This window comes from Zonotrichia leucophrys, chromosome 3 (genome assembly GCF_028769735.1).
Source record: "Zonotrichia leucophrys gambelii isolate GWCS_2022_RI chromosome 3, RI_Zleu_2.0, whole genome shotgun sequence".
In the NCBI taxonomy this organism is placed as follows: Eukaryota; Metazoa; Chordata; class Aves; order Passeriformes; family Passerellidae; genus Zonotrichia; species Zonotrichia leucophrys.
Genome location: NC_088172.1, coordinates 108,758,791 through 108,775,415, shown reverse-complemented (window position 1 = coordinate 108,775,415; position 16,625 = coordinate 108,758,791). Strand labels below are relative to the sequence as shown.

The following is a 16,625-nucleotide window of genomic DNA, read 5'->3' as shown; positions in this document are numbered from 1 at the left end:
ACCAACTGTGGACAACAAGAACCATGCCAAAGGCATCCATAGGAAAAATACAAGTGAGAAGGAAGGACTGAAAAATGACACATGCTTACACCTGGGTTAGCTCAGCCTGGCTCTGCCCTGAGTTGTCTCATCTGGGTGAAGTTTAACAGAGATGTTTCCTTGGAGCAGAGCTGATTTCAGGCTGTTCCTCCTCTCTGACTTAAGAAGGGAAAAGTATTTACCTGATTAGTTTATGAGTAGCTGTGAGAATTTCTCACTTTTAGGTGCCAGAACCTCTAAACTGCTCAATGCATCATAACCCAAATCTCTGTTTACCCTGTTCATCTATATTTTGATCAAATTACCAGAAAATCTTATTTCCTCCTTAAACTGCCTTTTCCAATTATTGCAGTAATTAAAGAATTAACTAGATTAAATACATCTTTAGGAAGTAATTCAGACTTGAGAGAGCTTATTCAGAAATTTGGTTCACACTTTTATACATAAATAAAACAAACTAATAATTTTCTGAAACATTTTATTCGGAGCCTTGGCTTTTTTTTGTTATTATCTCCACAAAATCGTTCTTCCTCTTCTTTCATCAGAAAGAATGAGATTTCTTTTCTTTCTCTTTCATCAATAAACAAAGCCCTAGATTTTCTTCATTTGAGTACATTACCTTAATTACTAAAAATGATTCTAACTTATAAAAGCTTAAAAAAGGGTTAAAAAGCCCTGTAATATATGATAGGAATATACACACACACATAGGGGTATACATATAATATATATCTCTGACAGGGACACAGTCCAGCTAAATTAACAGATTCTTCACTTTTTACAGATTTGACTACAGATAGTTTTTTGCATTGTATTTTGATGTAAACTCCTGAATACAAAAACCACACAATCAACCCAAGCTGCATCAACTGTGGATGTGATTTAATTTTTATAAAAATATGCATTTTTATGAGGGAAGATAAAACCACAGGACTGTGTATGGGATGAAATATTCCATGGAAAATACTGAAATTTGGTGACACAAGTGGCCTTGTTGTTCCTCAGGAGGAAGCCACAGATCCCTTAATTAAACTGGGCCATATCAAACACTGTGTGTATGAGCTGGTTATTTGTTTTGTGTGCATCAGCCTGGCACACACAGAGGGCTCTGAAGCCTGGCTGTGCCCCATCAGGTGGCACTGGAGGGTCCCAGATGATGGACAGTGCTGGCAGATGTGCAACAAGGTCATTCTGCTCTTGCATTTTCCCCGTTGCCCTGTCACAGCTGGAATTGTACTGCACACACAAAACTGCTCAGTCCTGTTCCCAAAGTTGCCTTCATTGAAAATATAGGAGTGCCCTCTGGTGGAAAACTGAGCAGTTGGATCTCTGGTGTCACTAAAAAGAAGCATTTTTCATTCAATGAAAATACTAATTTCTTGCTGGTACACCGAAAGGTTTTAGTTACATCACTGAATATTTCAAGGCCAGATTCATCATTTTGTGCTTTTTCATTCTGCAAGGAATTTTTCAGAGCCCTGAGGCTCCAGGTGTTCCAACCAGGAGCGGTGGTTTGGTGAAAATATCAGAGGAATGGTTGGGGTTGGAAGGGGCCAGAAAGATCACCTTGTTCCAACCCCCTGCCATGGGCAGGGACAACTCCCACTGTCCCAGGCTCCTCCAAGCCCTGTCCAGCGTGGCCTTGGACGCTGCCAGGGATGGGGCAGCCACAGCTGCTCTGGGCACCCTGTGCCAGCTTTGAGTTTTCCTCTAAGATTAATTCCATTGCTCTGCAATCTGGAGCTCCATCCAGATGTGTGTCAGGTCTTGGCTGCCTCTGTTCCTGATTCCCAGGGCTCAAGAACTCACACTTGACTCCTACTACAGGGAGGGAGAAGATGGAAAGTGTGGCATTCACATTCTCCGGAAAAATCCCTTTGCCCAGGATTTTTCTCCTGGGAAGCTGAGAAGCCGCAGAGAAAACTGAAAACAACAATTATCTGATTTGCTCCTTCTGTGTTTTGCTGCTCTGGAATGTGTTTGGACATTGTTTATCCAACAGGTGATTGTTTCATTGGATTCTGGTGTGAGTTGTTTTGACTCAATGGCCAATTGGGGCCAAGCTGTGTCGAGGTCCTGGAAAGAGTCACGAGTCTTCATGATTATCTTTTTAGCATTCTGTAAGTATCCTCTCTGTATTCTTTAGTATAGTTTACTACAGCATTCTATAATATCATATCATATCATATCAATCATATCATATATTAGCCTTCTGAGAACATGGAGTCAGATTCATTCCTTCCTTTGTCTGGGGGGAAACTCAAATAAAATTGGAAAGTTTGCAGAGGGTCTGCAAAGTAAAAACAGAGAAATTAAGTACTGTTGAGGTTTGTGTATTAGTAGCTCAATGATTTAAAAAGGAAAACATCAACATTTAAATTTAAAAAGGAAAACAATATTTTCAAAAGCCATGGAATTAGATTAGGAGCTAATTGGGAACCCTCAGGTTTTTGGGTGTGCTGTCAAAGCCATGTGTGTCCACAGAGATGATGGAAATTGGTATCACAGCAGAGAGAAAAGAAAAGAAAAGAAAAGAAAAGAAAAGAAAAGAAAAGAAAAGAAAAGAAAAGAAAAGAAAAGAAAAGAAAAGAAAAGAAAAGAAAAGAAAAGAAAAGAAAATCAAGTAAAGGAGTAGTAATTCGCTAAAAACTCAGGCTCTCAGATGATGACGTTCTTTTAAGGTAAATATACATTAACTTGATTATTTGATAACCTGAACTGAGCTTTTGATTTGTTGCTTGGCACTAAAAGTATCCTTGGAGCGGATGGCAAATGGCAAGTTTCCTGGTAAACACTCTCTGGCTCTGTGGGAGTGGTACTTCACTGACCCAAAGTGTTTGCTTTTCACAGAGCCAAGGACAAGCAAGAAAAAGGTCTGTGAGACTGAAATCTGCAGGTCTGTCATATGAGAATGCCACAATGTAAAAACTTTTTAATATTTATCTTCTAAAGCCACACAGACATGGAGATAATCCAGGCAGTGAAATTTTAACCCCTTTTTATACACAGGGAAATGCAATAAACATCCATGTAAATGGTTTTCACTACAATAGAACAGTGGGATGACAGAGGGGGAGTCAAGGCTGATGAAATTCTCCACCAATACTTAAAGAAGCAATTTAATAAATCTTGGAACCATGATCAAGGTTCAAGGCAAGGCTGGATGAGGCTCTGAGCAGCCTGTTCTAGTGGGTCTCATCCCTTCCTGTTGGGACTATATGGTCTTTAAGGTCCCTTGCAATTCTGTGATTCTGTGATTTTAACATCCACCTTCATGAAGACAATCATCACACAAAAGTCATTTAGAGAATTGGGATGATGGATATGGAACTTCTGCCCAAAAAGGGAACCAAGGGAGCATTTGAATTACTGACCTCCTCTGATCCAAGGAAAAACTCTGAATCAAATTATTGAAAAAGCAATGCATAAATCCATGGAAGCTGTGCTGATGACAAAACACATCTAATATTTCAAAATTCCATCAAGCAAGCCTGTGAGATGAAAAGGTCTCATGGCAGCAAAGTCCTTAAAAGGGAACTTTTGCATTTCTCTTTACATACCCAAAGCAGAAATGTGAAACTGTTACTCTGCTGCTCTAGTATGCAAACTGCTGCCAAACTTCTTGTGTTCAGCTGAAAGAATCAAGGCTAAAATAGAATAATTACATCAAGTGGTAAAGTAAATACAATAAATATGGCATGGAAAATGGCAGAGCAGGTTTGGGTTGCAGTGACTCACACTTACTGTGTCAGTAATGCCATTTATGGACAAGATTGCCACAGGAACACTCAGAAATATCATGGTTTGGATAGAATGGAAGCAAAACTAGGTTCAGAGGGGGATATGGAATTAGGAAAGGAGATAAAGGGGTGGGAAGGAAGGGAGGGGATGGGCTGTAACTCAGAAAATGGGAGAATGAGGAATAGAATCAAAGAACATTAGGAAGTGAATTATCTGGCAATAAGGGGACATGCGCAGGCATCAATGATGTCAACCTATGGACAGCTGAGGGTCACCCACTGTGAAATCCAATGTCCTTTTCATGAGGTCTGGGTCACAGAATTTACAGAACTGTAATTTGAAAGGGGGTCTAGATGTCAATTTACATTTCAGAGATATAATTAATAGCTTCGTGATTGCACATAAATGCCTGCATAGCAGTGAATTAATATACCCAGAATCACAGAATTGCTGAATCACAGAATGGTTTGGAAAGGATCTGAAAGATCATCTCATTCCACCTTCCACTATCCCAGGTTGCTCCAGCTCTGTCCAACCTGGCCTTGGACACTTCCAGTGATGGGGCAGCCACAGCTTCTCTGGGTAACCTGTGCCAAGGCCTCACCACCATCTGACTAAAGAATTTATTTCTAACATCTAATCTAACCCTGCCCTCAGTCAGTTTGAAGCCATTCCTCCTTGTCCTGTCACTCCCTGCCCTTGACAAAAGTTCCTCTCCAGTTCTCCTGGCTCCCCTTTAGGTGCTGAAAGGTCTAAGGCCTCCCTGGAGCCTCCTGTTCTCCAGAGTGAACAATCCCAATGCTCTCAGCTTTTCACATTCCTCAAAGCCTTTAGTTCAGTCTACAACTTCCTGACATTCCCCAGGGTATCCTGCCAGATAAAATCTGGAAAGGCACAACTCTTCCCTATGCACCTGCAACCTCCCTGGCACTGCAAAGGTGTCTTGGTTTATATGAGGTGGTGCCAAGTGTCTCTTCATGGGCTGCTACTTTGAAATTTAAGTCTTCACTAACCTAGAAGATCTCTCTCCTTCTGGTGGGAGAACTTACTTAGATGTAAGTAGAAAATGTAGGAAAAACCTACATTTCAGGTACCCTCTTTTAGTTAGAAAGCTGTGTAATTCAGTTGTGTTATATAACTTACCTCAAAAGAGTTTGTTCATTGATTCATGAAGAACAGCATTGTATTTCCTTTTCCCTGACTTGACCATTGAAAAGCACCAACACAGGCATGCATACTGAGATACCATTGATACTCATGTGAACAGCTGGATGTTATCCAAAAGCAGAAAGCTGTAAAAGTTGTGCATCTGTTTCAACCAGGAAATATTTTTTTTTTCCTTAGCAATCATTTTTATGCTGGTCATTACAGAACAATGTGTTCTAGGATCATCTTTCTGGACTGTGTTTACATTTTCTATCACATCACATCTCTCTAAAGGGAAAAATATTGCAGGATGCAGAAACCAGGAATCTGTGTCTGCCTTTGTAACACTTTTTTCTCAGGGCCTTTCCCAGAAAATAAATGCCCCCTCTTCCCTTTCTCCCTGTCAGCAGCTCTGGAAGTCAAGCTATGGAAAGGCTCAGCCTCACCAAAGTGTGGGGAAAGCCCTCTCAATCAAGATATGCTTTGAATGGGTATTTAAAATACCCTCTGGTTGTGTAGCTTCTATTCATCTTCTATCAAGCAATTTGCAGCTTCAGACTGGAAAAAAGATGAGAACTCACTCCACAAAGAAGCTTGGCTGTGGCAAATGGCAGCTGGTTCAGGAATTATTACAAGTCAAAATGCATTTAATCAGCAATATAAATTCCTAATGATTCTTCAAGCTAGGATTTTAAGTAGAGTTTCTATAAAAACCTCTTATTACACTCCAAATATTTCTCATTTACTTACTGAAGCCAGAGCAATAGAATGCTCTGTGTGAGACTCACTGACTTGGAAATCAGGATTTCCTGTTTTCTAGCACATTTTAACATTACTTGTTGGAACAAGTTCACTTTTTACCAACTGGACACCATTACAAGATCAACCTTCTTTCTGCACCCTGTACAACAACTCTGGTTTATTTTTATGCCAGATGCATGAAAAGACTAAAATGCTTATATATAAGAATTTAAGAAATATGAACATTTTAAGGAATAAATTTCCACCCACATTTTTTAAAAGATTTCACAGTTAAAGGCCCTATTGTCACTATTGCTAAATTACAGAAAATCTTTTTCCAGCAAGTACATGCAGCAAACAAAGGGGTGTTCGTGAAAAACTTCAATTTGTTTAGCCTGTATTTCTCAGACAAGTATGTCTGAAGTTATTAACTATGTAAATTGAACATAAAACCTGTTTTATCCATGAGTAATAAACAAATGCCTCAAGGTGATCATTACATTTGAGATATCTGTAATAGTTTGAGTCTGCTTTGCTTTGTGTCTTTCACTATTGGTGAGGAAGGGGTGTTTTCTCACTTCCTTTAAATAACAATAAAAATTAATAAATCACCTATATCAAAAGTCAGTTTGAATTCTAAGAGAAGTCATTATGTTTTGTTTGCTCTGTTTCCTGTTGGCCAGATTTAGTTCAAATATGGGATTTTTTCTAGAGAATCAAATCGGCTTTGGTTTCGTTACACCTGACTCTCACAGAGAAGGACATATCTGAAAAAAAATCGTGTTGTTCTAATGGTTTCCACACAAAATTCTTCTCTGTTCACTTTTTGTGTATCTTTCCACACCTACAACAGGCATTGGTTTATTTGGTTTGTGGGAGTAATGACTGGAGGGATGAACCTCATCTCTCTCATTGATCTGTGTCTGATATTTTCTCTCATTCTAATCTAACATTTTAAATATAAATGTAAATTTAATTTAAATATAAAATAAACTATGGGGTTGTCCCAGGAGATGGAATGAGTTTTACCCCAGATTTCCTTTCTGGAGTCAGTGTCTTTTGTCCCATAGCAGAGATTTAGAAAATGTTTCTAGTGACTTACTAGATCTAAAGGGAAGCTGAATTAACAATCCCTATATGCTTAAAAAAGAAGGACAATTATGCATTTTTACAGTGCTCAATTTTGCCACATTTCAGCAAAGATTGAACAGAACACAGACACATATTGAACTTTGATATGAGAAGTGTATGATTGTTCTGATTGAATTATTTGCTAATCCATTTTGGGCTTCATAGGAATGACTTTCACACATACACAAAATCCCTCCTACAATTTTATGTGTTAGACTTTAAAAGCTCTCTGGAATAATAGTACCATGAAAGAATGATATTCATCACCTGAGGAAACCATGAAATCTCCTTGTTGCAAACTTTCTAGAAACATATAGAAAAGCATCTCTAAGGAAAGGCCTGTTTTTGCAGATCAATTTCTAGGAGCACAAGAGAAGGACTAGGCCTCTAAAAGTTTCTGGACAGTAATTTTTTTTTCATTATTCCATTCTACTGTGCTTATATACAGTTACTGACAGCAACTTTTTGATTGATTGACTCTGTTGCCTCTCTCTCTAATAATAGTAATAATCCAGAGTGGAAGATGAGTTGGGTTGTGTGGAAGAAATCAGTAATGTTCCTTTTTGCCAAATAAAGTTAGGTCTGCAAGTTGTTCTGGCAGCCAGGAAAAAGATCTGGGCAAAGTTCTGAACCACATAGACTACATGGATTTTAATCTAAAGTGCTGCTTCTACTGTCATTGACTTCAATGCAAATTAAGAATTGAAGAAAGTGGATTTTTGTCTTCATGGTTTGAGATAAATCAGATTCCTGCAATTAGCAAGGCCTGGAGGAGAACTTCCACTGTCAAATCACTCAAGCTGATCTTTTTTTAAAGAACTTTCCATAGATTTATCTTTAAAAATATACATAAGTTTGCAGAACTCCATGGAATAAATTCTCAATTTATTTTTTTAATTGAACTTCCCCACCCCTTCAGGTAATCCAGAAGAGGAAGTAGGAATAGCTATGCTAAATTGTTCTTTGTACCGTGGTTCCGGATGTCAGTTTTATTAATCTTTTCTTTCTTCCCAATTATTTCACCCACAGACCATGAAATGTAACATATCTCACAGTCATTCTTTAGTGAACAAATTGATTTTCACTATTCAAACAGGTGGGGCACTCTTTAAAGAAATACTTTAAGTATCATAATTTCATTTTAACAGTACAAATAAAGCTCAGGTGACTGTAGTGAGTGAATGAATGAATGATACTTCCATTCTTTTACCTCATCCACCCTACTCAAATTGTTGAGTAGGGTGGATGAGGTAAAAGAATGGAAGTATCTCCCAGGGCATTGGGAATCTGGAGCTGCTGAACTGCATCCTCTCAATATAAATGCAGTCAATAACTATGGTAGGTGTCTCATGAGGCTTTCTGGTGGTGATAACCCTGGTCTCATCAAAATTCAAGTGCCACAAGCACTTCAGATAAAAATCAAGTGCCACAAGCACTTCAGATAAAAAAGTAATTGTGCCCTTATCTCAGAACATGGAAGGATATGGGAGACCTTATCAGAGGCAACTTCCCGTGAGTGCTGCCTGCTGTACAAAAGAAGAACAAAGGCAGTTTTGTTTTCCAACACAGGGGTTATAATACAGTATTGGAGTTCTGGCAACAGCAGGCAGCTGCAGGAATTCTGCAGAAATCAGGAAACAGTGAGGCAATATTGACTTGCAGCATGGGCAGCACCCTGCACTCAGTGTGGTGAGGAGGGTGCTCAGTGTGCAGCACACCACAGCAAAGGCAAGGATGAGGAAGGGAATCAAGACAGGAATAAGGGGTATACAGATCCTTTATGCCTTCTGATAGCCAGACAGACTGCATGGAAGGAAGCGAGAAAGGTTGTGTTTGAGCGATGGGGACCTGTCGAAGCTGCCTTTGTGATATTTTACCTCATAAGAAAGTGCAAACAAAGATTCTGCAAGAAGGAAGGATGAGCAGAGAGTGATGCCAGGTTGGATAGGGCTTGGAGCAACCTGGAGTAGTGGAAGGTGTCCCTGCTCATGGCAGGGGGTTGGAGCTTGGAGATCTTTAAGGTCTTTTCCAACCCTGACCATTTTATGCTGCCCTAGAGCAGAGCACATGCCACACATCTCTCCCCACTGAAGACATGAAACATCTGCAGCCATTCTGCAGTAACTTAATCTTGAGAAACATCTGGGACGAGTTATGAGTACAATATCCACAGAATCACAGAATCACAGAATAGTTTGTGTTGTAAGGTCACCTTGTGTTTGGGCAGCGACACCTTCCACTAGACCAGATTACTCAGAGCCCCATTCAACTTTGTCTTGAACATTTCCAGGAATGGGGCAGCCACAGCTTCTCTGGACAGCCTCTTCCAGTGTCTCATTACACCCATAGTCCAGAATTTCTTCCTAATATCTATTCAAAACCTGCCCCCTTTCACTTTAAAGTCATCCTCCTTTGTCCTATCACTACATGTGCTGGTAAAAGGTGATGCCCAGTGCCACAGCCTCAGTGAGCTAATGGAATAAAAGTTTTATTCAGCAAAAGGAAGTTCAGGAACCACTTGGAATAAAACAACACTGGGTTGCTCACAGTACAGATCGTTCTGTGTACAGCTAAGATGCTCACTTATGTCTCTGCCTCAAAATATTTATCCCAGTCTTTTGCCCGAAACAGGAAAGACAACTGCAAAACAACCAGCTCAGAACTCAAGCTTTTATTTTGTGAACACATTAGCACTGTAGCTAGATCAGACTAGAAATTGAAGCTCTGCAAAAGGACAGGTCTTCTGTCTTCTCTTTTTCCTTACCCTGGAGACAAGGAAAAAAATCCAGAACAATGTAGCTGGATTGGTTCATTTTCAGTCACCTGTTTCTCAAGGAAAGTTCTTCTTTGCACAATGGGCAGCCCCAAGCTGATGTCATTTATCAGCAATAAATATTGACAAGGAAAAAAGAGGAAATGTATATATATAGAGCCCTGGACTGGGGAGAGCCTTTCACTCTCCTGCCACTTCCTCAGGTACAGGAGGATTCTGGTGGATGAAGGTAATGTATGCAGAACTGAATTTCAGCCTTAGAGATTTTATCCATACAGTCTCTTGTTCATTGTGCTACAAATTTTAGTGGAGTTAATAGCTGAATTTTACCAATAATTGATAATGTGATAATAGAAAGAAAATTTATGCTTATAATATCTCAGAGAAAGAATGTAAAATAAAAAATATCTTCTCTGAAAAACACCTTCCATTAGTAAGGATGAAAAGTTGATTCAGTGGAGTCTAATTCTTGTATTTCTTTAGATCAAAATGTAACACTTGGACCCACTTGCTTCTTCCTACAAATGTGAACATAAAATAATTTTTGCATTTTGCATGGGGTTATCAGTCATGGGAAATGCTTTTCTAATGTCTTTTGAATTGCTTTGGTGTTAAATTTATTTCACATCAGTATTGGGATCAGTACAGCTGAACTCAGAATTTTGTCATCTCGAAATGTGAAATATCTGTCCAAACTTTCAGGTATATATACTGCTGAAATGACTAATATATATTATAGTCTGTAATAAGCTGATTGCCTTTTCTTAATGGACAGTGAATTTTTTACTTAAATGAAATTTAAAGAGGTAAAGTCAGAGAAGGTAGAGGAAAAATATTTCAAAATAACTGAAAAGACAAATATTCCCATTCTGCCAAACTTCCCTACTTGCTATGCCCTAAAAGATGTATCAGATGGCAGGAGAAAGGTTCTAATAAGGAATAAAACACCAGGATTAAACATAAAGACCATATTTTTCAAATAGAAATATTTTTACAGTTTTGAAGCTATCCGTGTTTATTTTATAAAATCAAATTTTCATGAAACCTCAGGTTTTCAAGTAGAGCTGCCTCAAAGTGCATTGCTGACACTTGTTTTTCAGAAGCATAGAAGTGATTTAGTGGATTGAGCACTATTGACAGAAAAAGATAATTCTGTCTGGGAACCCTCATCCTCTGATGATGGCTCCAACACATTTAATCTAAGAGACAGATTTGATGTTAGAGTCTGCAGTTGAAGATGTGCAGTAGTATTTAATCAACTTTAACTCTGAATCTAGAAATATTTTATGTTTCCTGTTGCAGTATTTAATCTGGGAAGTCCCAAAAAGATTTTGTTTCTGTGTGTATGGAAGGGAAAGACAACTCCTCTGTGTCTAAAAATATCCCTGCAGTTTAAGGATTTATTCTTCATTGATGTCAATGAGATCCCTGCCTCTACCTCAAGCAAATGATTTCCTCATGAAATCACAGGAAAACAAGATAAAGACTGAATATCTGAATGACATGATAGGACAAGGGGTAGTGATTCTAAACTAAATGGGGGGATTTTTATTTTTTTTTTACAATGATAATTCCCCTATCAAGCAGAATTTCCTAGATTTCTATTGACCTGTCCTGCTCTCACCATGGATTTTTCTGAGAGGCCAGCTCTAAAGCATTTATATTTGTTGGGTTTTGTTATCTCTATTTCCCTCTTTCCTGTCTGGTTTAAGGCAACCTACTGACTCAAAGCTAGTCTTCTTTTAGATTTTGCCACCTCTTTTTAATAGCCAAAAAGACCTTTCCCCCCATATATCCTCATCAATGCAAGGATATATAACTTTTAATTCTTTTGATATGCAGAAAAAGCATCCTGTGTATATGACTGGATTTCAGAATGTCTGTGTACACCTACATGAGGTGCCTCAGGAGTCAGAGTGCAGTAACCAACGTTATTTGTTAATAACATCATATTTGAAGGTTTTCTTTATCTCTAGGTGTCAGATGAAACATGAGGGTAATCACCACCATTTGCTTGAGCCTTTATGATGCTGATTTAATGAGAAAACAGGGAAGTGGGGAAAAAATGGAGACTACAGTCTGTGTGTTCAGTGCTCCACTCCACAACACCAAATCTCATTATGGATGAGGCTTGAGGAGCACTCTGATGTGACAGTACTGAACACATTAATGGGCTTTTTTACATACAGGAAGGCAGATATGAAGGAAATGCTACAAATTCAAGATATATTGAATAAAGGTGTCAAAAGGGGGCTGATCCATCTATTCCAAATACCACACAACTTTATTTACAGTCTACAGGGACAATTTACAGTTTACAGGGACAATTTACAGTCCCTGCTTGCATGCAAGGTGGAGTCTTCTCTCTGCAGGAAGCAGTGGTGCCCATGCACAGTTTCAGCACATCCATATTCAGGATCACCTAAAATAAACTTCTTTGTGCAGGATTTACTCTGCAACAGTTCCATATCTTGCTCACATATCACATTATGCCATAAAATGTATGCAACAGAGACTAATGGATTTTGGGGGTTTGTTTTTGGGTTTTTTTCCCCTATAGGAATGGATCTACTAACTGCAATTATTCTCCTGGCTGCTTTGTTTCACCAATCTGATGGACAGGTAGGATCATTCATCTTTGCAAAGCACTCGTATCTGACTCCTTTGTATAGAAATCTGACCTGATATAGTCTGATCTTGTGATCTCTAGAGATTTAGAATTATGGGGTGAAAGTATTGTTAATATGTTAATGTAAAATGTTGAAGATGAACTCTCGGTTTGTACAGACATTATTATTATTATTATTATTATTATTATTATTATTATTATTATTATTATATGTACTAGTTGAGCAATCTGGTCTAGTGGAAGGTGTCCCTGTATAAGACAGGGGCTTCAGAGCTACTGGCTCTTTGTGCTTCCAACCCAAATCATTCTGTAATCCTGCCTATCAAAATACTCTTCCCTTCATGGAACTAATTTAAAAAATACATTTTCCATAAAAAAATCAATAATTTAAGATTTAGAAATATGATTCATAAATCTCCTAGAGAGGATTAGGTTTGTAAGATAACTGCTATGCAGGTACTTGCATGAGAGCTATTTATCAAGATCTTATTAATGAATGAAAAGAAACAAGTACTTTAGGAAAGGTGAACCATGCTGGAAGTTGATACTTTCCTTTACCTGAGTATAGCTGCAGCCTAAAACTACTGGCTGATCTACCACCATAAATGTCTTAAGTTAAACAAGATTTATGAGACCAATTATTGGGGTTGACCAAACAAAAGTGGCAAGAAAATCATAATTTATCTTGTTTATTATACTTCTGTTAACTGGGACCTTCACTGTTATTTTTTCCAGGGTCTTCCATTTAGGAGTATAAAATCTTTCTCCTTTCCTCATTTTAAGTCTCCAAATGAAAAAGAAATCGTTGAGATGCACAATGAAATACGGAGATCTGTAATTCCCACAGCCAGGAACATGCTGAAGATGGTGAGCTATGAACTGCAGCCAGCCTGCTTTTCCCTTAAAGGAAATGATGGGATAAACCCAGCATCAAAGGAAGCTGTGGGATGAAGGGATTAAGAGCAGCCTGATGAGAAGGACTTGGAGAGGTTCATGGATGAGAAACTCAACATGAGCCAGAAAGATGCTCCAGGGGCTGGAGCCAGGCTGGGAGAGCTGGGAGTGTTCAGCCTGGGGAAGAGAAGGATCCAAAAGGACTTTGGAGCCTTTTCCAGTGCCTAAAGGCACTATAGGAATGAGGAAAAACACTTTATGAAGGCCTCTTGGAATAGCACAAGGGCTAATTGTTTTCAGTTAAAAGCAGGTAGATTAAAATTAGATATAGGAAAAATTTATGATGAGGGTGGGGAGGCCCTGGCACAGGTTGCCCAGAGAAGTTGTGGCTGCTCCATCCCTGGATGTGTCAAGACCAGGCTGGATGGGGCCCTGAGAAACCTGGTCTGGTTGAAGATGTCCCTGATCATTGCACAGGGTTTAGATTAGATGACCCTTCAAGGTCCATTCCAACCCAAACTAACTCTGATTCTCTGAATCTAAGAGAAACAAAGAACTGTGCAGGATAACCTGCTCTGAAAGCTTTAAGAGTTGAAAAAATGTGATTTCTGTGCCCCAGGACAGTAAATCAGCGCAACTCCTTTCTGTTGAGGGCCATGAGAGCATTCAGTGCTCAACACCTAAGCCATTCCCTATTTTTATTCTTTTTATATTCTCATGGGCTGCACTAACCTATCTGTGACCTGGATACTTCTTTCTTTGTGTCTTTCAGGTGTGGAGTGAGAAAACTGCCAAAAATGCTCAGAAATGGGCAAATCAGTGTGGGATGAAAGTCAGCCCAAGAGACAAGAGAGTTATTAATGGTACTGGCAAGCTTGGAGCCTGAGCTGATGGGTTAATGACAGTTTGCAGATGACCCCTGTGAATGTGAAATAGAAATAAGCATGACTTTAATCTGTTGTAGAAGAGCTTTTCAGGATTATTAGATGGAAGGTGTCCCTGTACATGTCAGGGGGGTTGGAACAAGATGATCTTTAGGTCCCTTCCAACCCAAATCATTCTATGATTCTGTGATTATTAAACACAAAAGCATCATTTTTGTCAGATGAACACTCTAAAAGACAACTTTTTACAAGTCCTTAAAATCACAGGGCAAAGTGAATGGCATCATAGGCATTTATTTTAGCATATACCTACAGCCCCTCTGACCCACCTCCTGCCCTTTACTTTGCTTCTCTCCTAATAAATTAGATTTACTTCTATTCCAGGTGTCGCCTGTGGTGAGAATGTGTTACTGTCAGCCTACCCAAGGACATGGGCTGATGCAATTCAAGTGTGGTACAGTCAGTCCTCCAATTTCAAGTATGGATATGGAGCAATCTCAAAAAATATCAATGTTGAGAGTTACACTCAGGTATGGAGACTTGAAACAAACTGCAGGGGGATACACCAGAATCACAGGAGTACACTTAAGACAGCTAGGAGCTATTTATAATCAGGAGAAAATTATCAATGTCATCAAATTATTATCTATAATTCATATACTGATGGAAAAATGAATTATAAGCTAAAAGTCTTTTCCATCTAATTAGGAGGCAATGGGACCAGTACTTTGGAAGAGCTGTCTGGGAAGGAAATATTAGTCTGTCGAGAAAACTTTAATTTAGAAATAAATATATTCTATACAGAGATAGAAATATCTATTAAGAAACGTCAAAGAAGTGATTAAGAAGTGTCAAAGCATAATACCTATGATGAAAATATTTGAATTTCAATTTCAGTGTCTGCCAGAAACTGTGTTCAAAAACATTTGGAAACTGGAGGAACTTCATTTTTCTATGTATTCTTTATGATAGATAAATTTTAAATTTAAAAACTGACTAGAAAACAACATGAAAGAAAAAAAATATTTCCTGGTTCTGTTACTTTTGATTCTTATGAGGTGCAGAAAAAGCATCTTGTATATATGAGTGGGTTTCAGAGTGTCCATGAGTTTTTGGGTTTCAGAGTGTCTGTGAGTTTTTTGTGAGTTTTGGGGGTTTTTTTAACAAGAATTCACCCTAAAATAATGTGCTTGTTTTTTAATCTGCAGCTAATCTGGTACAACAGTTACAAGGTGGGATGTGGAGTTTCCTACTGTCCCACAGGCTCCTACAAGTACTTTTATGTTTGCCAATACTGCCCTGCGTATGTATTGCCTTCTTAGTCATGGTGATTATGGAACTGTTTCCAAAACATCCTTGGCTATAGGATAAAATAATTGCAATCTCCTTTAACCATTTAGATTTTTGAAAATAGCAATGTGAATGGTGGATATCAATATTTGTTTTATTTTACATTGAAAGAGATGTTAGGGAAATTTTAGCTGTTGAACAAGGGCTTATCTCTGTCAGAATCAGGCATCAGACACAAATCATGCTGTAGTTTTGACCACAAAGGAGAAAATCAGATGTAAAGTAGAAGCCAACAGCAAATTAATATTCACAGAGGTAAAGAACTGCCTTTCAGAAGGGTTTTGCTGAGGTTTGGAGTAACCTGGTCTCGTGGGAGGTGTTGGAGCTAAGTGATCTCTAAGGTCCCCTCCAACCCAAAGCAGTCTGTGATTCTGTGATTTTATGATTACCTCAATCAGTTGAAATCTATCAGAGAAGCAGAGTTAGGAAGCACATACATTTTTAACAGATAATGTTATACATATACAATCAATCAATTAATTTGGTTTCTCTAAACCTTATTGTTCCTCTTACTTAAAATCTTTTTTTTTTTTGTATGCTGTAAATATCTGAAACTAAAACATGACTGCCTAGGGAAATATTTTTATCCAAAAACTTCTGGATACCTTTTAGTGCAATAAATAACAAACTGCTGTTAATGGCTCAGAGCTTCATGTTGATCTTGTTTTGTCTTGTAATTCTTTCAAATTGCAGAGGAAATAACCCAATGCAAATAGCTATGCCTTACAGAAGTGGACCAAAATGTGCTGACTGTCCTGGCCACTGTGACAAAGGACTTTGCAGTAAGTCACTCCATTCTCCTTGAAAAAAACACATTCTATAATATTCAAGCCATTTTAATAGCAGAGAATAAGTACAAAGTTTATATAGACATGGACAACAGGAATTTCTGGAAAATGCAGAATCATCAAACCAGAGTTTCCACATAATATTTCATGTGTTTTCTTCCTTCTCTTTTATTTCAGCCAACCCTTGCAAGTACCAGGACCTCCTTGGAAACTGCAAAAATCTGAAAATGTTGTTTGGCTGTAGCCACTCACTGGTGAAGAAGAAGTGTCCTGCAAGCTGCAAATGCACCACTCAAATCATCTAAAATCCTGCTGGCTATCATTATAGCTTCTGAGAGATTATAAGGAAGGTGTAGAACCCACTGTAAAGTGTATTATGTATTCACTCTCAGTGCATCAGCTCAGGTTGACCTGTAGGTAATAATTTTATCTGAAATCTGCCCATTATTTCAGTCTTAAATTAGACTAGTAGTTCAAAGTAGCCTCTCATGTTATTTTAGGTTTTGTAG

At 38.4% G+C, this 16,625-nt stretch overlaps 1 protein-coding gene across 1 annotated transcript in view; it reads left to right on the top strand.

The window, feature by feature from the left end:
* LOC135445089 (cysteine-rich venom protein kaouthin-2-like) overlaps positions 1–16,421 on the top strand; it is a 31,780-nt gene extending 15,359 nt beyond the window's left edge. Inside the window, exon 7 of the mRNA XM_064707120.1 lies at positions 16,294–16,421. Coding sequence (XP_064563190.1) covers positions 16,294–16,421 — 128 coding nt within the window. The remainder of the gene's footprint in view (positions 1–16,293) is intronic.
* Positions 16,422–16,625: the final 204 nt, after the last annotated feature.